At 54.7% G+C, this 23392-nt stretch overlaps 9 protein-coding genes across 9 annotated transcripts; 3 read left to right on the top strand and 6 right to left on the bottom strand.

Moving 5' to 3' along the window:
* Positions 1-227: 227 nt before the first annotated feature.
* CLAFUR5_01148 (Exportin-T) lies at positions 228-3284 on the bottom strand (the record flags this gene model as incomplete). Its single annotated transcript, XM_047900296.1, has 1 exon — positions 228-3284. The coding sequence occupies one exon, from the start codon at positions 3282-3284 to the stop codon at positions 228-230; it is 3057 nt and encodes a 1018-aa protein (XP_047756160.1).
* An 883-nt stretch (positions 3285-4167) lies between these two features.
* CLAFUR5_01147 (uncharacterized protein) lies at positions 4168-5171 on the bottom strand (the record flags this gene model as incomplete). Its single annotated transcript, XM_047900295.1, has 3 exons — positions 4168-4531; positions 4586-4888; positions 4930-5171. 3 exons carry the CDS (start codon positions 5169-5171, stop codon positions 4168-4170), a joined length of 909 nt encoding a protein of 302 aa, XP_047756719.1.
* Positions 5172-6397: 1226 nt separating this feature from the next.
* On the bottom strand, positions 6398-7567 carry CLAFUR5_01146 (uncharacterized protein; the record flags this gene model as incomplete). Its single annotated transcript, XM_047900294.1, has 1 exon — positions 6398-7567. The coding sequence occupies one exon, from the start codon at positions 7565-7567 to the stop codon at positions 6398-6400; it is 1170 nt and encodes a 389-aa protein (XP_047756718.1).
* Positions 7568-8313: 746 nt separating this feature from the next.
* Positions 8314-11169, bottom strand: CLAFUR5_01145 (putative 3',5'-cyclic phosphodiesterase pde-4; the record flags this gene model as incomplete). The annotated part of the gene is made up of 2 exons (XM_047900293.1): positions 8314-10916; positions 10974-11169. The coding sequence occupies 2 exons, from the start codon at positions 11167-11169 to the stop codon at positions 8314-8316; spliced, it is 2799 nt and encodes a 932-aa protein (XP_047756717.1).
* Positions 11170-13404: 2235 nt separating this feature from the next.
* On the bottom strand, positions 13405-15879 carry CLAFUR5_01144 (Patatin-like phospholipase domain-containing protein; the record flags this gene model as incomplete). Its single annotated transcript, XM_047900292.1, has 1 exon — positions 13405-15879. The coding sequence occupies one exon, from the start codon at positions 15877-15879 to the stop codon at positions 13405-13407; it is 2475 nt and encodes an 824-aa protein (XP_047756716.1).
* A 305-nt stretch (positions 15880-16184) lies between these two features.
* Positions 16185-17781, top strand: CLAFUR5_01143 (tRNA N6-adenosine threonylcarbamoyltransferase, mitochondrial; the record flags this gene model as incomplete). Its single annotated transcript, XM_047900291.1, has 2 exons — positions 16185-16752; positions 16811-17781. 2 exons carry the CDS (start codon positions 16185-16187, stop codon positions 17779-17781), a joined length of 1539 nt encoding a protein of 512 aa, XP_047756724.1.
* A 375-nt stretch (positions 17782-18156) lies between these two features.
* On the top strand, positions 18157-19164 carry CLAFUR5_01142 (uncharacterized protein; the record flags this gene model as incomplete). The annotated part of the gene is made up of 2 exons (XM_047900290.1): positions 18157-18266; positions 18318-19164. The coding sequence occupies 2 exons, from the start codon at positions 18157-18159 to the stop codon at positions 19162-19164; spliced, it is 957 nt and encodes a 318-aa protein (XP_047756723.1).
* Positions 19165-20637: 1473 nt separating this feature from the next.
* Positions 20638-21669, top strand: CLAFUR5_01141 (Oxidoreductase NAD-binding domain-containing protein 1; the record flags this gene model as incomplete). Its single annotated transcript, XM_047900289.1, has 2 exons — positions 20638-20865; positions 20932-21669. The coding sequence occupies 2 exons, from the start codon at positions 20638-20640 to the stop codon at positions 21667-21669; spliced, it is 966 nt and encodes a 321-aa protein (XP_047756722.1).
* A 261-nt stretch (positions 21670-21930) lies between these two features.
* On the bottom strand, positions 21931-23178 carry CLAFUR5_01140 (tRNA (adenine(58)-N(1))-methyltransferase TrmI; the record flags this gene model as incomplete). Its single annotated transcript, XM_047900288.1, has 1 exon — positions 21931-23178. The coding sequence occupies one exon, from the start codon at positions 23176-23178 to the stop codon at positions 21931-21933; it is 1248 nt and encodes a 415-aa protein (XP_047756721.1).
* Between the last annotated feature and the right edge of the window lie 214 nt (positions 23179-23392).

Here is a 23392-nt window from a genome sequence, read left to right as displayed (position 1 = left end):
TTGATGCGGTGTGTCTTTGTAACGGTTCTCTACGACAAGATGGGCGCGATCGTCGATCGTCGACCGTCCACTCAATCTATTCATTGACTGAATGCTATCTCACGCTACCAAAGGTACCCTGGGTATCTTCTTTCCTAGCCATAGATCGCCGATATACTCCTTGACGCTCGATACTTACAGCGCTTTTCATGCAACGCAACTGTACCTCATAACTCACTTCGATTTATCTACCGCTTCGCACCAGACAGGAATGACACCATGAATTTTCTGAAGTTCACCATATCACCGCCGATACTGGTGAAGTAAGACTGCACACCATCATCTCCGGCACCAAGAGTCCTAAGCTCGTTGCCGAGCTGGTTTTGGTACGCGATACCGATCTTACGCAATATCGTCCATTGCAGATTTGCAGCTTCTTGCAGCAAAGTTCGCATCTGAGCGTCTCCTGCATTGAAGTTGGTAGCAGATATCAAGGACCAGGGTAGCGGCGCAAACTGGGACAGGATGAAACTGTCAAAGCCTGGGAGCGCAGGTTGTGGGGCGGCATCGAGGGATATGTCGGGACCTCCCCATGTGGTCGTCAACTTGGTCAAGATTGAGAAAGCCAGGCGTGCACTCTGTGGGTCAGAGGGATCGCAAGCGAAGCGGGTGATTGAGGCGATGAACGTGTCGAACATGCCTTGGTTCGCTGGACTCACCAGCACGGAGCCTAGGTCGTTGTTCAAAATGACCAGAACAAAGTTGAGGTATTCGCGCCTGACTTCACGCAACTGAATCTCGTCATCAGTTCCTGTGATATCTTGCGATAGGCCGCTGAAAACTCGCTGGAACAGTGGCGACAGCAGCTGATCAAGAATATCGTAAATCTCGGTCTTGAAGCCATACACCACTTGACCTAAAGTTCGGAGGAACAATGCCATCTCGTCATTTGATGATGCGGAAGAGAGTAGTCCTTCGATCCAACGAGGCAGTTGTGGCAGAACGTAAGCCCCGAGGACGCCAAGTAGACGTGAGAATGCATGTCGAGAAGCAGCTCGCAGCTCGGAGTGTTGCTTCAAGCTTTCTAGGGCCGTTAGGATACTGTCACTTGCAGCCACGAATTCTTGTGAGACCTCAGCAGCTGGCGGTCCGCCGGAAGAAATACCTGGTGTCCAGTCCGAAAAGCCGTTGGCAAGGGAGCCAAGAGCAGTGACGATGTGGTGCGTTTGCAGTACCGCTCTCTCGTCTCCGTTGCCAGCAGCCGACAGGTGATTATTGAGATCGCTGACAAGAGGGCCAATGACAGACTTCGCGATGGTGACCTTGGTTGCGGCCGGTACGTTCTGAGTAGATGCTACGAGTCCAGTAGCCTCGAAAAGATACTGTTGACTCTGGAACGTGGCATCTGAGGACTGTGTATTATCCTCAGAAGAAGCATCATCGTCGTCTCTATCAGCTGGCAGCTCTGCCTTGATCGGAAGCAAATCGGCAATGGCTTGAACCACAGTCTGAGCGAATTCGCCGAGTTGCGCTCGCAGATGTCGAACGAAGCGTTGGAACAGGTACCAGGACCGCAGGCGTACTTTCTTGTGGCTGCTGTGCACCAGCGAGACGAAGCTTTCCAGTACTTTGGGTATACTACTGCCATTCTGCTCGAAGTATTGAACGTAACGAACGCATATCTCCATGTACTGCAGCTGTACCGCAGGATGGGGGTATGAAGCCAGGCCCGAGTCCACAAGCGTGAACATCATCTCCACTAGTCTAGTCGAGGCCTCGGAGGTGGGCTTGCTCTTGTGATATATACCGCCGGTTTTGATGGCAAGCTCGCCGAAATGGTGAATCTCCAGTAATGCAAGGTTGAGATCTCGCCAGTTCAGGTCGGCATCGTTCGAAGAGAGTTTGCCGAGTGTACTGGCTACAACTCTGGTTAACGTATCGATGTAGAGTGTTTCGTCCACAGCTGCTACTGTTTGCTGCAAGACATGCAGGCGCCTCCTCAACTCCTCGAATTCGGCCTCGTCGGTTTGGTCGTCATCATCGCCCCAGGACGCAGTCTCGTCGTACTTCATCTTTGCAATGATGGCGTCTAGAATGGGTGGAAGCAAGCTGGCATAATGACTCGGAAGGACCGATTTTGACTTTTGAACCACTTTGCGGAACATGGCGAGCAGGTCTGTCAGAGAGGGGATTACCGCAGAGCATATCTCATCATACTCATCCGCAAAGAACCGCAGAAGATGAGGGATGAAGTTTTGCAACTGCTGATCGGCCTTCGACCTCGTTTGTTCGTCCACATTGTCGGTATCCAGGACCTTGACAATGTCAAAGATCACATTGTTGACGAGCTTCGCAACTGTCTCGGCAAGGTCGGTGTCGTAGTCTGGTGTCGTTCGAAGATCGGTGAGCACTGTGCTCGATACCAGTTGTCCGACAATACCGCCAAGATTCAGATAGCCGATCAGCTCGACTTTGTCGTTGGGCGGCATCTTCTTGGCTACAGTCTCGGTGAAGGTGTCGATGGCAGCATCTCTTGCTCTTGCCTCTCTACTGTCTGCGTTGAATGTACCCTGTTGGCCTGCGATTTCCAACAGAGCAGTCTGGATCCTCTCATTGATCACCAGCCAAATATCGATCCAGCTGACCCACTTTGCGATTGTTCTCAGACACATTTCCACCAGTCCAAGGTCTAACTGTCTCCACCGCGATAACAGCTCTTGCCATGTTGCTGCGATCTTGTTGACGTCTCTTACTCGCACCAAATCTTTCAGCTCCGTGCTTCGTTTCTGCTCGTCTGGTGTCCTTGGAATCATCACATCCGCAATCTCATCGTGGATGGAGCTGAGGATACGCAGGAACATGACCGTTGCGACACCACCTGAATCACCCTCGGCGCTTGCCAGACCAATGAAATCGTCAAAGAAGGTGGTCCAGTCCGAAGCATACAGAAATGTGAACAGATAGGTGATGGTCTGGGTGAGCTTGTTCTGAATGGGCGGTGTGTCGATTTCTGTGGAGCCTGGGGTGTACCGAGCCTGGATGTATTCCATCAGACTGTGCCGCACATCGTTGAGTCCTGCCTGATCCAGCCGTCGTGTTTGCACAGCTGTGTTGACTATCTCTAGGCACACTAGCCGCACCACCTCCGAGGGCGTGGGACGCCGTATGAACAGTGTCAGGCATACATGCCAGGCATCTGGAGCCTCCCTCAACTGGGCGAGGAAGTCGTATGCCTGCGCCTTGACGCTTTGGTCGGTGGTGGGATTGAACGCAAGCTCGATGGCGCTCTCAACTTGTGAATCCATGTTAACTACCGTCTCGTGTGCGTAATCGTGATGCTGCTGCTATGTGATGCTGGAGTGAACATGGTAGCGTGGTACACCACGCTGCAAGCTGGAAGGGGCCCTATGTGCACATGGTGACGGAGACGGTTGGTGTTCGAGGCAGACTGTCGTTTGGTGCCCCGGGCGGTGAGTCGCGATTGAGCGATGCCTGCGGTGCTGCGTGGGGAGCAGGATACTGTGCTGCTAGTGGATCTGCAGTTGTCGAGGGAGAATCCGGCGTAGAGTGGATGTGGAAAGTGTGAGGTGCGTTGCTTGACTGTCTTGCAATGTCTTGTGACGAGCCGAGCCTTAGTATGGAAAACACTTTGGCCCCACCACGTTACGCTAACGGCAATTATTAAGCGTAGCGACCGAGCGCTAGCCACACCGGAGTACGAGCTTGCGAGTACGTAGGTGAGGCGTCAGCGAGGGAGTGAAGCTCTATACCAGCCCTGAACTAGCCTTGGCGCCCGCTCTGATTTGGTCAACTTTCAAGTTTTAGGGTCACGTGACCTACCGCACTGTGCCTGTTGGCGAACTCGCAAACATATACTCGTCGCTAACGCCTATGTCGTCGTATAATAAGCACTGTACGTCGGGTAGCGGTAGCGTGGATCGCACGCTACTTTGCAGTCTAGAAGGGTTGGTAGAGAGCTCCACTCCGCTACGCTTACCTTTGGAGGTTCACAACCGCCAACAGCACATTTTGTTAATAAATGTGCTCGTTCGCATACAACATTATGACACAGCTGGTACAAGAGAGTCGTTGATCGTTCTGGATATGTACACACGGGTATCACTTTCGACTTCACATTAATCTGCACCTCTTCATCGCACCTTGCTCGGCAGCCCCCACGCTCCAGCATCACCTTCCATCTGGAGGCGGCGGAAAGGTCATATCCTCCCTGACTGGCAGTGGGCCACTCGGGCCTGTACTGCGAGTATAAGGCAGCTCTCCGCCATTGAGCTGCGAAAACGCTGTCGTCCTAGGTGTCATTGGGTTGTGATCCCCGAATCCAGGTGTATTCGGCGTCTTGGGCAGGTTCAAGAAGAGTTGCCTGTTTCGCTCTCGCCTTTCTTCTTTGCTCACATCGTCGTCTTCGTAGCCGTACATGGAAAGCTTCTTCATCTCGAGATCACTCTCGTACTCTGCGTCTCGCGCAGTCTTCTCCTCCGCCGTGGGCCACAGGTTCCATATGGAGTAGAAAAGGTACGTGGCGAAAAGTACCCTGCTCTTTCATTAGCTGTAGCTCGAAGCCATAACGTACACAGTCGCTACTCACATCATGACAATGACTACAGCGAAGGTCGCTCGCGCTTGCATGCAATACCCATGATTGCCCGGCGTAGCATAGCTACATCCTTTGCTGATATACCAAGGCAAGCCGGGCGATGGTTTTTCCAGATCGGTCATATCGGGTCGTGACTGGTTGTATATGCTGACACAGTACAGGGCGACCAGAAGGGCGTGTACAAAGACGCTCAGAGCCGGGATGAAGCAATGCAGCACGTACATTGAAGCTTTCACAAGCAAGATGAACATGCTCAACAGTGATATCACTACGTTGAAGGTCGTCATGCTGGTACTGTCAGTGATGCATCGTCTGCTGGGGCACGGCAGTCTCACTAGTGACTCCACACTATCGGCGTATGCGGTGTCTGCCAGTTGGCATAGGCATAGAGGATGGAGTTCGGTGCACTGTTGAAGCCTTTGTCGGATCCATTTTGCCAGAGCTTCGTTCGATATGTATTCGGGTGGGCGATGCCCGTCAATGTCAAGCACCCGACAGTCAAGAGGAACTCGACAGCCAAAAGGGCCGCCATGACCTTCGGCCACCGCCATTGCCGCGCAAACCAGATCCTCGCCATGGTGTTTGTACGCAGCGATCTCGCACTCTTCTGGCGAATGTTCGCACGTTCGTGGTACCTCTCGAGGTCCGATGGTTGCAGTCGGTGGCTTACGGCGCACTGCGCGTCCTGTGGGTCAAGCCGGCACTGCTCTCGTTGTCGTCGTCGTCGTCGCTCGACCAAGGCGCCGTGGGTCTCACTTACATCGAAGCATTTTGGCTAGAAGAAGAAGTAGAAGGAGAGAAGAGTACAGGGGATGAAGTACAAGCACTACCAATGTGCCGTTAGATGTTCCATGCACGACAGGCCACGCACATTACGGTACACTGCCGCGCGACACGCAGACCCGTCACGATTATCTCGCTGCACTGTGGGAATCCTGTTCAGCCTCGAGCGAAGCAGAGCTGCAGGATTAGCGCTGTAGGAACGAATCACAGCTGCGCATAGCGCTAAGAGCCAATAAAGTTATGGCGGCAGGAACAGCTTCCCTGGTGCGCCCGTGACCTCAGCTGACGGGGCCCTCGGACACTGAGACCACAGACGGAGCCGGCAGGTATGTATTGCGAGACAACTACTCCAGATATTTCCAAGGCGTCTTGTTTGTAGAGACCGGGCTCTGTGGTCTCACGAGGTTGCCGACTCTGTCGACTTGGTCTCTCGAGGCTGGGGAGAAAGCAACCGTATGCGAGAGATCGATCTTTGGAATTGATCATGAGTGAACCTCTCCGGTCAGACGAAATCCTTGTTCCATTTCCTGGTATCAGCTGGTTCCAGCAGGTGGTGCTCCATGGAGGCAGCACTACAACGAGTCTTATTGGACGGTTTTATGCGGGAGCAGAAGAACCGCAACCTGGTTAGCATCGATGCTGGCAAAGGTTGGGCTGGCTATGGGCACGAGGAGGTGAACACGACGCCATGAAAGCACCGAGGAAACAACAGATGGACTCACTTCGGGTGCCCCTCGAGAAGAAAGAGACATTAGAAATTGTGTTACAGCTGCTGTCGAGTGCACCGCCATGGCAATAACAGCTACTCATATCTGATAAGGTGCCAGTCCAAGCACCAGCTCTAAACCTTAGCCAGCCAGCTGGTAATCGATTACGGGAAACCTCTCAGTCCAGGCCACTCTCCCTTTCCATCATGCGCCATCATAAGAGGTAGCAGCCAAAACAAAAAGCCAATGTCAACGTGCGAATAACAGGGGTATCTTTATCTTTCTCACATCGATTTCCTCTCCGCCACAAGCGTCAAGCTCCAGCCTGAATCGCCTGTTCCAAATCACCGCGCAAAGCATTGCATCTATCTTCGAAGCCAGATATGATGTCCTTGCATTCTGTTGCGCACCAACGAGTTCGCAATCGATCCTCCCAATCGCTCTTCGTCAATTCATGCCGCGCTATATCCGCTCTTTCATGTTCCAGGCGTAGATCTTCGACCAGAGTCTGTGTACTGCGGAGATGTCGCGCTGCGGCCGCTGTGCTCTGTTTGCCCATTTGAAGTGTGTCGGTGAGCTGGGACAGGGCATGCACCACATCTGCCGTCTCTCGGTCCAATTTCTGAAGCTTTTGCAGGGTTATCACATCCGGCTGTGGAATCTCGGTCGAGAGTGCATCGACCAAGGGAAGGGTCTCTTCGATGATGGCCGGATCCAAAGGTGCGGTGAAAGCGAACATGGGGTACAGTGTCTGCACCAGTGCCTGTAAGCTCCTGCTCTGACTGGCGAGATGCGCAGTCAGGCTGTTGGTAGATGTCGTGTATCGTTGCGTCGCGGCCTCGAGACTTGTTTGGTTCCCAAGGTCCTGCAAGAGGCCAATTGTACGTGGTATGAGCGGATCTTCTGTCGTAGATGTGTAACTTGTCATGCGTGCAATGGTGTGCATGAGGTCCTCCAGATCCGGCGTAAAGCGGTCCTCTTCTCCATCTTCCTCCTCTTCCTCGTCTGGTGGCTTCTCTACTTTGCCAGTGAAGGGTTTCGAGAAGTTCCGCACATGGTTCGCTGTGTTGCTCTTAGCGGCCGCAGCGTCCTTGTACGAAATGCCGATGCCGGAGTCGCGCGATGCTTCGTCGGCCTCTGGCTGCTCGTGCAAGCCCTGCAGCGTGTCCAGTGTCTCCCCTTCGACAAACTCGTCGTCGTCGTCGTCAAGCTGGTCCAACTCATCGGCCAGATTACCTAGCCCGCTGCCTTCATCCACCGGCGTACCAAACTCGCCCGACAACCTCGACACAGACACGTGGGAGAAGCGGCGACTCGATCGCGGTGTGGTGGCGACGGGGCTCCGGTCGTGGTTGGAAGAGAAGCTGCTCGTCCGTCGCCGGAGGTGCTCGCGGAACGAGTGGGTGGGACTGGGCGACTCGACTGGTGACATGGTATGGGTACGTATCGGCGTCAACGGCGGCGGCGGTGTTGGCTCCATCATGTGGTGCGGTGGGTGGGGTCCCGAGGGGCAGGGAGACTCGCGTTTGTCGCTATGGCTATAGTATTGATTGAGACAAGCTTCGTGATGATCTTCAGGGCGATTACTCGGCGTCCGTTGCAGTGGTGACTCGGACGTGTTCGGCTACATGTATTGATGCCGTGCTTTGTTGGTCTCGTGTGTTACGTGGATATGCTCATCCAATACATCATGGCCAAACGGTCAATCATACAGAAGGAGAGGAAATTGCCGACGGAGTCGTGATTTGTGGAAGAGTGAAGCAGGGAAGCTAGGAACTGCAGGTGCTTCACATGCAGCGACCGGCATGTGGCTTGCATTAATCAATATGCCATCAATCCTTGACGTGGCGCCACTAACAGAATCTGACTGCGTCACCCACTTCATGTACTGTGCTATGTGGTCTACCCATCTTCATTTCATCATCGTACAGCAGAACTTCGTCGCAGCCACCATGGAGTTCTGTTTCGGCCCGGCCTCGAATCCATCAAGTCTCAAAGGTATCAAGTAAGTGAAGAGCCTTCCATCTCTTGCCAATTCGTACGGCGTTCACAATCATCAGAACATGCACGCGATAAGGTATAGTCCTCTCCCCAAATCGCCCAGTCGCCCAGCGCCATAGCATTGAAACTGAAGCTGCAAATCTGCCATCTCGTACATTGTTTCGTGTCATTTCAGCTGTTGTTAAGGTGAGAGCCCGTCTTCGTACTCTCGCCGATTGTCGTGTTGCGTCAAGGAGAATTGGACTCCACGGATGCGCCTTCAATGCCTGATGGATCTTTTCGTCGCTTCCAGAACTTCAGGCCTCGTAGTCTGCTGCGACTTCGTGACTGCCGGATCTGAGGATCCGATTGACGTTTCTCGAGCGCAGACAGTGCCGAGTCGCCACTGGCCGTCCGCGGCATAATCTGCGGACAGCTGGCCTTGGTCACCGATGTGACCGCTTCCTCATCAGCGGGAGGCGTGCCAGGAAACGCAGCCGGCGCTGAGTTATGATGCATACCATCAAGCTCTTGCGGATACTCGTTCGAGTGAGCGAAACTTTCCGTGTCGCCATCGAGAATGGCATTGTTGTGCTGCGCGGGCGGCGTCACGTCATCGTCTGTTGGTGTGAGTGAAGAACGCTGTGTAGATGGCGATGACACTTCGGTCGTGGCAGCCACCGATGCTGTGGTCTGGGATGTCGATGAAGGTACCGAGTGTCGAGGTGCACCAGCTGCGTGCTTTGTTATGCTTTGCCTTTTTCCGACGCCAACGCTGATTCCAGGCGACGCTGGCTTACCAAGCCGAGGGGAAGCAGGAACACTGCGTGGCGACGAACTGCCCTGGCTAGTAACCAGGATAGTGGTGAGACTCTCTTCTTTGCTCCCTCTCCTCGACCCGGTATAATTCTGATGCATCTGCCATCCAGCATCCGCAGATCCTCTCCTCGACCCTGCAGCCGCGAGATTGTGCTGTGCAAACGCACTCAGGTCTTGCAGCTGATTTAGTGCAACATCCTTACTCGATCGCCTGCTAGCCCCGCCAGTGGGCGACAGCTGCAAGCTGCTTGGCCACAGCACAGGGGTTGATGCCCTTTTGTCCTCGCCGGCGGCTGGCACACCGAACTGCAGGCGGTATCGTTCCTTGTTCGCAGGATGCCTGTTAGGGGTGCCATCGGGTTGCAGGCTTGGCTGTCGCTTGTTAGATGATACCGAATTTGGGGTCATTGGCGCCTCCATTGGTACGGCTGCAGGTTCTGATTCCCTTTTTCGAGTTCGCGCCTCCTCGACTTCGGCTTCCGTCACTGACCCATATGTCCTTGGTGACCGTCGTCCGTCGCCGTGAGCCTCACGCCTGGCCTTCTCGTCTGTTATCCTGTGCTCCCAAACATTATTGTTGTTTTCCAGCTCGGGTATCGTACAGGAAACATTGGGCATGACCTCCGAGATGCCGCGGAACAGAGGGAAGCCGAAAAGATTCATGAAACCTTTCTGACTCTGTGCTGCAGCTAGCAGATCCTCTTTGTTTGGAGGACCGCCGAAAAGGCAAGTCGGGATCTGCAGCTCGCGTTCCAGTTCGCCCTGCCGTGAGAACTCATTCATCAATATCTTCGCCCACTGTGCCGAGATGTCGAATGGACGAGCGACGTTGGAGATATCGGCAGCTTTCAAGAGCAGTGCCATCGTCAGATCGCGAGCATGCTCCCGGTCCTTATCATTCCACTCATCCAGATCAGCATCACTCTTCTCGACCTTCTGCTTGAGCTCGTTGAGATATCCCATGTACTCGAAATGTCGCTGCATGTCCGTAGCTAGGATCGTCGAGATCATGGTCGAGCGAAAGCGAGTGATGTTACCAAGCGCCGGCCAATGTCGTCGGATGAGTTGTGAGTATGCCGCGCAATGGTAGTTCTCCAGGACGGACTTGTCGTTGTACATGTGCGCCAGCTGGTGATTGCATGCCACCAGAAAAGCATTGTTTACACCTGGATGCCCGACGTCGTGGCCCACACCACATACAAGAAGTATCAGTGCGTCCAAGGGGGACAACAATGATTCCAGAGGGTTGACCTCTTTATGTTGCGTAGCTGCTCTCGCTGCAGACGGGGGGCATAGTCGGATGTCGCAGAGGAAGCAGTATAATGACTGCGTCACATCGACTGCGTGCCGCCAGTTGTGGTAGTGCACTTCCCTTTCGTGCTTGTACTCTCGTCGCGCGGCCAACAAGAACGTCATTAGCTGGGGTCGTGGCAATCTGTACTGCTCCAAGTCCGGTTTCCGCAGGATGTGCTCCAACATGCACAAAGCGCCGTACGTAAGCTCGTCCATATCGAACTCATGCGCGGGAAATTGCCACTTCCCGACAGCCTCCTCGACAGCGGCCTTGCGCTGAGCGGACAGTACTTCGTCGGGGCGATGAGACGCAAGGCGAGGGCTTGAGCGATTCGTGATATGATGCACCAGCGCTCGCGCCATGCCAGAGCCAAGGCTGTGCGCAGAAGGCCGAGTCATCTCTCTAACGTGGCCCACAAGCTGGTTGATGGCTTCCGAGCATAAGGGACTGCGCATAGTGTCAATGGCGCCAGCATTCAGTTGAATGCTTTCGTAGATTGCGTCCGTGTCCTCGAATGGTTCAGTCGTCAAAGTGGCTGCCAGGAGCACGAATGGCATTACGTGCTGTGGGTAGCGCGAGCTTTGCACATCGGCATTGAGGTGGCGCAAGAGTGACAGCGCGCTGTGCTGGATGCCATCGGGGGCCGTGCTGTCGAGTTCGACCAGTACAGCTGTGGGAGAGGCCTTGGCGAAGACTTCGAGGGTCTCGATGCACTTATCGGCGTGGGAAGTCACAAATACTACAGTGATGTGGTGAGCGTTGCTTGTCGCTGAATGGGGGGGAGGGACAGTCTCACCTTGCTCGAAATTGCCCTGATCCTCGTCCAGCAGGCGGCGCACATTATTGTAGACATGTTTCAGCGACGAGCCTTTGCGCTCGTCGTCCAACGTCACCGCGGGCGGACTCGCATGGTGGTGCAGTTCTGCAAGGCCGTGGGCGCTGGCTGGACAATAGTAGATGACACTACACCGCCCAGCTCCAGTATCTTCCATTTGCTAGTGCGAGACTGCCCCAGGTTGTCGCAACCGTGCGGCAGACCAAAACGTGTCGGCGTGGATCGATTCGAGGGCGGTCGTGCGTGCGTGCGTGCGTGCGCTTCAGTGCGGGACGGGGACGGGGACGTCGTCGGTGGTGATGGTAGAGGCGCGCGCCAGAGAACAAAGCCGCCCGTGACGTCGCATTCGAGATTCGAGACTCGAGACTCGAGACTCGAGATGCGAGATGCGAGATGCGAGATGCGTGCACCCGGCGGTGGAGCGAGTAGCAGCGGCAGGAGTTGTGGTGGGAGTAGCAGTAGCGGCTGCTATGCGACTGCGGATTCACGGCGCATTCGCAGCAAGAACGTAGACATCGAGGCAACGGCGACAGCAGCAGCAGCAGCAGCAGCAGCAACGGCAACGACGACCCAGCGCAAAGCACACACACACACACAACACGCGCGTGCAATGGTAGGTAGTACGGTCGCTACCTGGGAGCTAGACTGCCGTGTGTGGTAGTGTGGACTGCGGGCAGGAGGTGTCGCAATTTGCGCAGGAACGGAGTAGCCTCACACGACGACACCCATGCTGTTGGCCAGGTTCTGCTTAGTGTGCGCTGCCTGGGACTGCCGGCGGCGATGCGATGTCGACGGAAGGTGCAGTGAATCAGTCTAGTAGTATGTACTATGTATGGAGAAAGAGCAGTGCAGGTGGAGCACGTTGCAAGCTTCGTCCAGTCCTTCTGGAAGCGCAGAACCCCGACCCCTCATCATCGAATGTGTGCTAGGTTCTATACGCGATAAGAGGTCCCTACACTATGCTGGGTGTTATGTTGTGCTGTGCTCTGCTGTGCTGTGCTGTACACCAGCAAACGTCAACATTACATTAGCCACCTGCATTGCACTGCACTGCGTATGTATGTATGTCACCGCTGGCCTTATCGCGCCTTTGCTGGACCACAGCGTCGCAGAATCAGAGTCGGTCTTTGAGCACGCACTGGCATCTCGCTGCTGATGTCGGCGCGAACGACTCTCGACTCGGTGACGGCTGCGGTTACAGGTGCCATGTGCTCTGACATCCGTTGCCTTTGCAAACAAGCACTATCAGCAGTGCCATCCCGGATTATGCCCGCGGCGCCATGGCGCTGGCTTTTGCTAGGGCTTCTCTGTGTAGAAACTGAGACGGTGGTACAAGACACCTCGAACCTGCCTGTCAGCTACATGGCCCGCTCTTCGACCCAGACCCTATCGTGTCCCTTGGAAATGCTCGCGGTGCGGCTGAGTCGCCGGTACAGACTTACAGTATCATTCTACCCTTGCTGTCGAGACTTACGACCGTGCACCTGACTGTACGAGGCAGGAGAGCTTGTGCGATGTCCGAAGCACACCGAGAACTGGCCGGGGCCTCGGAGTGCCTTGCCCGCCGCCCGCGCCGGACGACGCAGGAGAAGCTCGCGAAGGCTTCTAGCTTTCTTCTCTCGAGCTTCTGTGCAGTATTCAATGAAACCTACCGTGCGGCGCGTCACAGACTCACAGCCTGAAGTCCGTTGCACGCCCCAGATTGACGACGAGCTTGTCGCTTGCGCCACACCGTCTCATCACCTACAGTATACAAGATGGATCCTTACATCCACGAAGGGAACCATCCCTTGAGGCTACAGTAGTCGACGTCCATCCTGCTTCCAGCTCGCAACACATTACACGCCGTCGTGACCGCCTGATTTGTATTGGGAATGTTTTGAAGGAACTTGTATCATTCAAAGCACAGTACCGGCATGGCGCATCCACGGCCGAGATTCGTAGTGTTTCCGCCCAATCGTGACAACGGATCTTACAACATGCCTGCGAGACCAGATAGGCGCCGAGACGACTGCTCCAAACGGGGAGATGCATCTGAGCACTGAAGTCAACCACAACGCCAGGCACTCCTGATCCTGGCATCACGCCATGCCGAAGATCAAGAGACTCAACGTACCTTGTGACCATTTGCCACCCAAACTATCCGCAGCAACTTCGATACTCTACTGTCTGAAACATATGGCTCGTGCAGCCGATCAGGCAACATGCCGACAGGTCTGGAATCCAACGCCCAGACAATCTGTAGCAAGCCACAGGGATGAAGCTCACGATCGAAGCAGTGGCATCCATAGCCTGCGAGACGCTTGAGTGCAAAGCTACTTCATCACGCTCGAACGCTTCAAACGAAATTTCTTCAGCTAGCATTCCACGGACTCTCCGTTATGCCTCCGCCCTACGGGATACGTCCTCGCTCAGACACAAGTCCTTCTCCTTCTTCTGCTTCTTCTTCTTCTTCGTCCTCTGCAGATTCGTCAAGTAACGTGTCAACCTCGCTCGCTGCCTCCGACTCCTCGGCATAATCGTCGAAAAAGACCCTGCTCTGCCGGACCAATTCATCCATGGTCAGAACACTAGAACGCCTGTTGTCTGCAGGGGTATTCGGAGGTACGAGCTGACGTGGTGAGGGTCGTACAGTCTCGGAGCTGGTCCGAGGCGAATCAGTCTGCAACGTTCCCCAGAGGGCAGACATGCGTTTGGCAAAAGACGGAGAATCTTGGCGTTGAGGCAATGGTCTCTGCCATGATAGCTGCTCGCGTTCCACAGCGGGTGAGAATAGTGCTGGAGGAACCTCGACGATACCATTGTTATCACGCGCTTTATCCAACAAGCTCTGAAGATCTTCTTCGCTCAGCACGCTTCGAAGGCGACCTCCTTCGCGAGGCATGGGCGACGCGAATGGCTGTTCAGGAGGTCGCGTCGCCTCTCTCGCCTCCTCGATGACCTTTTCGATTGCCATGCGATTGCTAATGAACTTCAGTTTCGGCCAAGCCGCCAACTGCCCAGCGCGAATCATGCCCGCCAGTCGTTGCATTGATGGATCTGACAAAATGTGCCAGAAATCGCTGACCTTCGTCTTTGGCCAGATGGTCACTGTTCCCGAGAAGCGTTGCAAGAAGACTTCGCTCCAATCCTGACCTAGTGGTCGCGGTAGAAGCTCCAGATGCCGCAGGACTTTCAGCCACTTGTTGAGATCAAGCTTGATAAACTGCTCAATCGCTGACCCGAGAAACCCTCCGCGCCAGCCGCGGCCACGGCGGTGCGTAACGGGTCGTCCAATTGTGCCACGCGACGAGAAGAACCACAGGGAGACGTGTGGATTGACTTGTGAAACGATGGAGAAATTGACGTTGAAGTGGAGGTTCAAGCTCTTCAGTGGGATGTCCGTTCGCAAGGATCCGTCTTTCCACTTGTGACCGAAGCTGTATGGTTCCAGCTTGCCATCTCTAGTCTTGCGCATTAGTACGACAGGGTTCAAGATGCCGGGCACAGCAGCCGATGCCAGGACTGCAGACCACACTACACAGTCTGGAGCAGTCAGGTAGTTGGCCAAAATAGTCGGGGAGTGCGGGTCGGAAGGCACGCAAGATACGTTGAGGATGCGTCCTGTGCGCTCGTACGCTTCGCGGAATGTGAGACTGCCACGACAGAACCATGCGCATCGCTTTGCCCAGTCGACAGAGTCAAATCGTGCACCTGTCCGCCACCAGCGCCAGAACCATACACGGAAAGGGTCGTGGCAAGCAGTGATCCTGAACGCAACGGCGGGCACCAAGAGCTTCTTCAGCTCTTCATCCGTCCTCGTTCCGAGTAGTGCAGCCACCAAAGCACCACCTGAAGTGCCAGTGATGACATTCGGGAGGAGGCCTGCGTCCAGAACAGCCTTGGCGATACCGAAGTGGTAGTAGGCGAATGTGGCACCACCACTCAGGCAAAGTGCTGTTCGTCCGAGGTTGGCGGAAAGGTGTTTCGACAAGGTGCGCTTGTCAGCATGTGTGAGCTGGTCGCTTGAGAACAGAAACGTCAGCGACTCTGCAGTTTCGTCAACGTACGTCTGGAGCAAGTTCTTCGTCCCGTAGTACGTCTCCGAGTATAGACGCGGGTTCTCTATGCCTGCGAAATTGGCCTTTACGCATGTCTCCAGAGTAGCACGCAGCTCATCGATGGCTCTTCTGCCTCCGCGCCCGTTCCGATGGTCGGAATCAGCCTCGTCTTTTTGTGCTTCGGCACGCAGCTTTCGCAGGTTTCTGACAATCGACCTCAAGGTCTTCCAGTCGTAGTAGCTACCCTCATCGTCGGCCTTCCAGTTGTCATTGCCCAAATGCCGATCAAGGTCTTTTGCCGCGTGGATCCAGTCTTGGTAGTTCTCCTGCACTCGCAGCCTCTTCCTCAGCCTGTCTCGCTGTCCTCTCCAAGTCACATACTGCTCGTACAGATATATGTAGAAGCGCGTGAACAGATAGCAGATGCCCAAGAAGGAGATCCAGCCGAAGACGAAGAACAGCAGAGGATATTTCACTAGGCCATAGGTCCACCCTTCTCGTGTCTCATCTCTCCCTCGCCTCGGTTTCCGCTTGCCCACCTTGCTCTTGCGGTTGTCCCCATGTCTACGGACCTGGCGTTGTCGCACGGGACGCCAGTCATTCAGTGCCGTGATCAGCTCAGCCGGGGGTTTCTTGGACTGCGGGTTGAGCAGATCCTCCTCCGACGGCGAGGCAGCGAGATTCTCCGGCGCTGACAGCGCGGACGCAAACGCGATCATGCCCTCTTCATCGTAGAAGTCATCGTCCCAGTCAGGCAGAGCGCGGTAGTCGAAGGCAGAGGCGGAGCTGGGCGGAGGACCGTCGGTCTTCTTATCGGTGTCGCTCATGCTTCTGGTTGGGATGCCGCCTCGTGCGGCTGCTGTATTGTTACCGCATCCGACGTCGACGATTGGTGATTCGCTATGCAGTGGCGACGAGCGCTGTGTGCTGGAGAGATGGAGCGCAGGTGGTGTATACAGTATGTACACGGAGAAACGGCATCGCATCACAAGGACGACATGGCTGTATCATGTATGCATTGTATGGACACAAAGGCGCCTGACGTGATGCACGACCGACTCGACCCTGGTCCTCGTCCTCGTCACATGCACATTGGTCCTGCAGCGCTTCCTCTCTCGTAGCGTGGCATGGCATGTTCCCGTTCATAGTGCACCGCTGCGTCACATACATACGTGCACATGTACATCTCTTCTCCCTCCATCATTCACTTGCCACCCTCCTGCCTTCAGGTTTGATGCCATCGCGACTGTGGCATCGCAACGCCGCCTGCTCGCTCAGCCACCACCACCACTTCAGACGCTCAGCGAGGTGGACGGCACGCCCTACACCTCCCCTTACACCTGCACCCTGCTCCCACGCCCATTCACATACATGTATACATGTCCCGGGCACATCTGCTCGACTTCTGACGACTCTTGCCATCGAAACGTCCTGCGATGACACTGCAGTGGCAGTTGCCGAACAGGCGCTCTCGGGCCAGTTGAAAGTGCACTTTCATGAGAAAATCACGGCCAACAATGATGCGTACAATGGCATACACCCTCTGGTCGCGTTGCAGTCCCATCAGTCCAACCTCGCCTCTCTCGTCCAAAAAGCCCTCGGCTGCTCTCCTCGCCCTGACTTTGTGGCTGCCACGCGAGGACCCGGGATGCGCAGCAATCTTTCCGTTGGACTGGACACTGCCAAAGGCCTTGCATTAGGTGAGACTTCTCTCTCTAGATTTGCGCATTGTAGCAGCTTACATGTTTGAGTGCATAGGTTTGGATGTGCCCTTCCTGGGCATACATCATATGCAAGCTCACGCATTGACACCGAGGCTGGTCACTGCTATGCTCGACAGCAAACGATCTAATGCTGCAATTGAACCGCAGTATCCTTTCCTGACTGTCTTAGCGAGCGGAGGCCACACCATGCTCTTGAGCTCGATCGGTCTCACAGAACACGCAATCCTGGCAGAGACGCAGGACATCGCTCTTGGAGACTACCTGGACAAAGCTGCTCGGGCCATCGTGCCTCAAGCATCGCTGGAGACTCCCTACGGCAAAGCGTTGGAAGATTTTGCATTTCCACACGGTTCAAGAGACTACAGATACACGCCACCCGCGCGCAGACAGAACGAGCTACAGGCTCGAAAGAGTACATGGGGCTGGGCTCTCCGACCACCTTTTGCAGAAAGTAAGGGTGGCGAGAAAACGTCAAGACGTATGGCCTTCTCCTTTGCGGGACTTCTTTCATCGGTTGAACGCTTTCTGGCACGCAGCATAGATGCCAATGGCCGCCTCACGGACGAATTGCGGGAAGCTGAAGATGTCAGTCTAGAAGAACGTCGCGATCTGGCTCACGAGACTCAGAGGCTGGCGTTTGAACATCTTGCGTCCCGGATTCTACTTTACTTGTCTAATGTGGACGCCACCAAGGTCAGCACGGTAGTCGTCTCTGGTGGAGTAGCGTCTAATCTGTTCTTGCGACATGTTCTACGGGCTATGCTCGACGCTCGTGGCTTCACTTACATAGACTGTGCCTTTCCCCCCATCGCCCTGTGCACCGACAATGCTCTAATGATTGCATGGGCAGCCTTGGAGATGTGGCATGCTGGCTATCGCTCCAGTCTCGATATCCAACCCATTCGCAAATGGAGTATGGACTCGAGGGCAGGGGATGGCGGTGTCTTAGGAGTCGGAGGCTGGATTAAGGCCGCCACTTCTGGAGGCCACCAATGTCCTGAGTAGCAGATTCCCGTCCAAAAAGTAGCTATTGCTTTAGTGAGATCCAATCGATTGCTCGGAAGGACAGGCCATGTGCCCTTACGATATAAGCTACATACGCTCATCCTGGACGGCTGTGGGATAGTGTGGTGCACTCTGAGTGTGACCTAAGCGCTCCTTTTGAGTGCTATGTGATCAAGCAGTAGTCCACGGCACATGTTTCGATGCGCGTTCAAGCTTCACATGAGAAGACCAGGCCTCCCTTATGTGCTCTGGAACTCTATACTTAGATCCATCCAAACCACGTCACACATACATCCGAAGGTGGGGCGATAACTTCGACCAGACTTTTGGTTCAATTGATGCTATCGACATGAAAAACTGACTTTCCCAGCAGACATGGCTCGTGCAACGGTAGCCATCATCGGCATTGGTGATATGGGTGCTGGCGTAGCAGCATTGCTGATCGCACACGGCTATGCTGTCATCGCTAACGTGTCGGACAGAAGGTAGGCGCGCGTTTCAAGGTCAACTCAAACCAATGTGACTAATGAAGCCAGTCCAGCTACTCAAGAGCGGGCCAGATCGAATCACATATCACTGGTTCGAAGTGATGGCGAGCTTTGTGAACAGGCCGACTACGTTTTGTCGATCGTACCGCCCAAGGAAGCCGTACCAACAGCTGTACGAATCATGGACATCACCAGCGACCCAGACTTCCAAAGGCGTGAGAGCCCGCTCTACTACCTTGAACTGAATGCCATCAGCCCTAGCTCCGCACGACAGGTCGATCAGCTGTTCACAAGCTGCGGCAACCTACGTTACATTGACGGCGGAATCATTGGGGGTCCACCCAGCCTCAAGCAAGATGGCACTTGGAGCAGCCCTAGCATCCCTCTGTCGGGTCCGCATGGCCTGGCTGATGCGCCATCCAGCGGAAAGCATCTATCCAATGTTCTAAACGCCAAGCATATCAACGAGGTCATTGGCTCTGCTTCCGGACTGAAGATGTGTTTTGCAACTCTGTCCAAAGGCTTCACAGCCCTGGCCATTCTATCATTCACCACTGCCCGTAGCCTTGGTGTGCTTGAGGAGCTGCAGAGTCATCTCGACGAGCACAGTCCGGGTGTACGAAGTAGAGCAGAAAGGGGCCTTGTCAGTATGCCTCCGAAAGCATATCGATGGGTCAATGAAATGGAACAGATCGCCGAGACCTTCGAGGCGGATGGTGGTTTTCTGGGGGATGAGTCAATTTTCCGAAGTATAGCGCAGGTATACGAACTAGTAGCAAATGAAACCGAACTTGGTGAGGAGGTAACAGAGGCTCGACAGCAAGGCACAACGGCAGACGACGTGGCTAGGCTGATGGTCGAGGGTAATGAACGTCGGAAAGTCAAGAAGGATTAGTTGTCACCGAATGTGTCCTGGCTATGCTAATGCCGCTGTAATGGTGCAGCCGGGAAAGGTCTATGGCCTGATAACGTGTGTTCGCCTGATCTGAAACCAACTGGGTCAACTGAACCTCACAGGGCACGGCTAGTGACAGGGAATCCCTAACCTCGTAGCCCAAATCATGCGAGTATGATTCTTTGCGGACAATATAATGAGAATGTTGCATACCATTTGCCGCAATTGATTACATTTGATTGACTACAAAGAAGCTGATGAGTACTGCATCAGCTGAGACTTCGACAGAATTTGTCCAATGGTGGTAACACGCCTCGTCGAGCGGCTTTTGGAAGATGACACAAAGCCCATCACAAGAGAGCAAGGTAGACCCAACGCCTATAACAGCACAGATGGTTGTCAATAGCCAAGGCGGCTCTGCGATAGGCGAGAAGGGAGAGTAGCCAGGTATGCTCGCGGTAGTAAGAAGCCGCCTGCTGTCTCCTGTTCCGGTTCCAACTGATCGTTGGTTCGAGCTTGACCACGATGTGTGAGAAGATGGGATACTACCTGTAGAGCTATTGAAGCTGCGACTGCAATCACAGCTGGTTGCTGATGTGGGTGTTCCAGAGTGAACTCGCACTCGAGGTTTGTTGAGATATGCCTCCAGCTCACGCGCCGCTCCAGGTCGCCTTTCCACGAAGTCGTCGTAGAGCTGCTCACCACATGAGCAAGTCCAGCGTACACGAGCTTTGCCCCGATCGACGGCAGGCTCCGGACCGTATGTGGCTTCTATCCATCTGAATGTGCGTGCTACAGTGCGGGCAAAAGCAGCGGCGATAAGTCTACAGAAAGCTTTTGTCTTGTCAATGAGGGCATATGTCGCAAATCGGTCCCAACCATCAGACAGCAGAAGGTGTTTTGCAGCTGCAGCTCATGGGCAGAAGGAGAGTATATCAATGTCGTTCTGCGGCAATGGAAGAATAGGGCCGGGCAGAAAGTAGAGTATTGAGAGCTCACCACCCACCGTGATCCCTGCTTTCGCATTGGTATCACAACTTCTGCCTCAGCCATCGCAGGATGCAGAGGTGTGCAGGAACGCGCCGTCCCAATGCACGCTACGACGAGGCGCAGCGCTCAGGGACAGGTCATGGTGGGCAACCTTTGGCAGCGGTCGTATGACAGCGTGCCGTCTTGCGTATGCCAAAGAGGCCGCCCATCAGCTGGAGCAAGGTCCATGTCCCTGCAGCAACGAAGTTAGTGTCAGGGGGCAATGTCCCAGGCGATAGATCAGCTCTTGGAAGAAGAGGGCAGCGTGGCAGCGTGGCAGCGTGGCAGAGGTCCAAGGTCTGGCCAAGAAGGCGGGATTCGAGGAGCGACATGTTGTAGTCTAGAATATGTCATCGTCCAATCACAGACTTGCCCCGGTTGACGTAAACATCCATGCTTCATGTTTGCTTGATGAAGGAACATGTCATCATCTAAGTACCGACAATGCCATCAATTGCACGGCGAGCTTGCTTGACGCGGCTAATGATCAGTCCCGCAGTCGCACGTAGGAGTATGGCGACAGTACGGTCTGCCTTGCCGCACGAACAGAGAACGCAGGCCGAGCCGCGGGAGAGCGTGCTTGAACCAGTGATATTGGCGAACATAAAAGACGTCAACGACAATATCAGGCTCTTGCGACTGAATGCAGTAGATGCAGCCCATACGATCAAGGTATGCTGCCCATGCCCATAGCTGCTGCGTATACACAGAAAACAACACTGAGCACACGATTTACAGTTCCTGCCCGGACAATGGATCGACACCTTCATTCCTGGGCTAACATCCGCAGGCGGCTTTACCATAACCTCGACCCCCAGCCAAGCTAGACCCTCCAATCACTATCCGCCTTTCCTAGAGCTCGCGATACAGAAGAGCGCCAACCCACCAGCGAAATGGTTATGGCGACCTGAAGACGAGATCCTCGGCAGTCAGCTCGTGGTCCGCGTCGGCGGCTCATTCACATATCCCCCTCCCAGGCTCGACGTCAGGCAGGTAGACCGGCTGGTCTTCGTGGCCGGAGGCGTCGGCATCAACCCTCTGATATCCATCTTTTCCCAGCTGCTCAGAAATCATCCAAGCACCCGGCCGCGAGAGATGCATTTCCTCTACGCCACCAAAGCAGACTCTGAGCTTGATACACAGAAGATTCTGTTCCTGCCTCGACTTATGGACCTGGTGGCGGCAGTGGCAGATCCCAACGTCACGTTGAGCCTTTTTGTGACCGGTACTGGCGATAGCGGCGCCATTGAGCATGGCAGACTTCCAAACCGTACCTTCGGCAGACGACTACGTGAGGAAGATCTTCGCAGTGCCATCGATGGTCATAAGCAGAATGTGTTTGGTGCCCAGCACGATCGACAGAGAACGCTTTGCTATGTTTGTGGTCCGCCGAGCATGACCGACGAGATTGTGCAGTTCCTGAGCAGAGAAGAAGGCATGTCCGAGGCGAGGGTCTTGTGCGAAAAGTGGTGGTGAGACCACGAGACCGCTGGCGCACATACCAGTCAGGACATTGCACCTGACAGCCGGTGAGTGGCTGGCTCAACCCATTAGCGTTACCATTGAGGCTCCTCTGCAGACATTTACTTCCCCATAGAGTCGGCGACTCTGCAAAATGCACGGCAGGGCAATAAGTACACAGCGAGCATCGCGGGTCTTGTCCTCGATCAAGTTCAAAACACTGTGACTTTAACAAAAGTCTCTGGCGGTACCAGCGCCCTGAAACCGTGCGGAGCCTCAGTTGGCACTCTCCTGCCCCTCCGCCGGCGTGGCAGCATCTACTAAAGTGCGTCTCTTCTTCCACACGCCCAAGAAACCACCTCCTGTGATCCGATCGCCTACCTTTGGGCGACACACCATTGACCACTTGTCGTCGGCCATGGACACAGATGCTCGTAGGTCAGAGATAATTGAGCCATCACTGCCTTGAAGGCCACTCTTCGACCCCTGCCCGTTCTCTGCCTCTGCTTCTGGCCCTGCCTCCATTTCTGCCTTTAGGGTGGATCGAGGCCGTACAAAACGCACATCCCACTCTCGTCCACCGCTTGAACCATTGACGCCCAGCTCAACAACCTTTTCCAGATCGAGGGGCACCCGCTGGTCTTTGATTTTGGTTGCGCATGAATTGATCTGTGTGATGGAAGGATTGAAGACAATCAGCGTGCCGTCGACTCGCAGTGCAGAGGCAACAGCTGCCAAATGGCCTTCCGCTGCTGGCAAGTCGAGAAATGCATGAGACACAAATTGCGCGTTCGGTCTTGCTCGACGGAGCTCGCATAGCTTCTCACTCACGTCACCAACGTGGAAGTCGACATTCCTGGCATATATGCCCTGACGAAAGCCTCCCACTACAAGCTGGGCATGTGCAGAGAACTTGGGCGAAACGTCGATGGTATGGAGAATAGCATGGCGCTTTGTCTTCCACTGCCGAGAAAGAGAATCCGACTGGTCGTCGGTCGGAAAGTCAATACTCGCGTTGAACCCATGTATGGCACGACTGAGGTGTAGGGTCAACGATCCATGGCCAGTACCAGCTTCCAAGATTTCTAGCTTTGTCGTATCGTGGTCGTCATGGTGCGGCGGAAGATGGTGGTCAGGGTACATATCCAGGAGATCTACTATGAGACGCGCATCTGCTGGATAGATAGGCGTGACGAGCCTTTTGCTCAATCGCACGTAGTCTTCGAGCGTGACATTGTGCAGCCTATATTCAGTGCCTGCCTTGGTTGATTTGGTGGTGCTCGACGTGACCAGATCGCGAACTCTGCTCCCTATAATGTCATCGTGCTTGATAACTCCCCGATGGCCCTCGATGCGTCTTCCCGCTTGCAGAGGCCGCGTCAAGATCGGTGGCGCGGACCGATCTTGCTTCTGTCGGAGGAGGACCAAGTCGCCCTCTGCAAAGGGGCGCAGGTCGCTTATATGTCGTTTCTGGGCTGCATATTGGGGTCGCGTAGCAAGATGCCACGGTCTCAGCAGTCGCATAGGCTTGGAGTGGTGTACCCAACCAGGGTGGGGTGTGCAGTGACAGCCAGGTCGAGTACTGGTACGGAGTACACTACATATGTAGTCTAGTAGATCGTTCTACCGCAGACAAAAATCAAGAAGCTTCATCCCTGCATGGAGGATGCTCCAGCCCCCCGTAGATCTACAGCAGCAAGCCAGCATCCCAAAACCTGTCCACCTGAGAACCACCTGC

Source organism: Fulvia fulva, chromosome 1, assembly GCF_020509005.1.
Source record: "Fulvia fulva chromosome 1, complete sequence".
In the NCBI taxonomy this organism is placed as follows: Eukaryota; Fungi; Ascomycota; class Dothideomycetes; order Mycosphaerellales; family Mycosphaerellaceae; genus Fulvia; species Fulvia fulva.
This window is presented reverse-complemented; position numbering and strand designations above follow the sequence as displayed.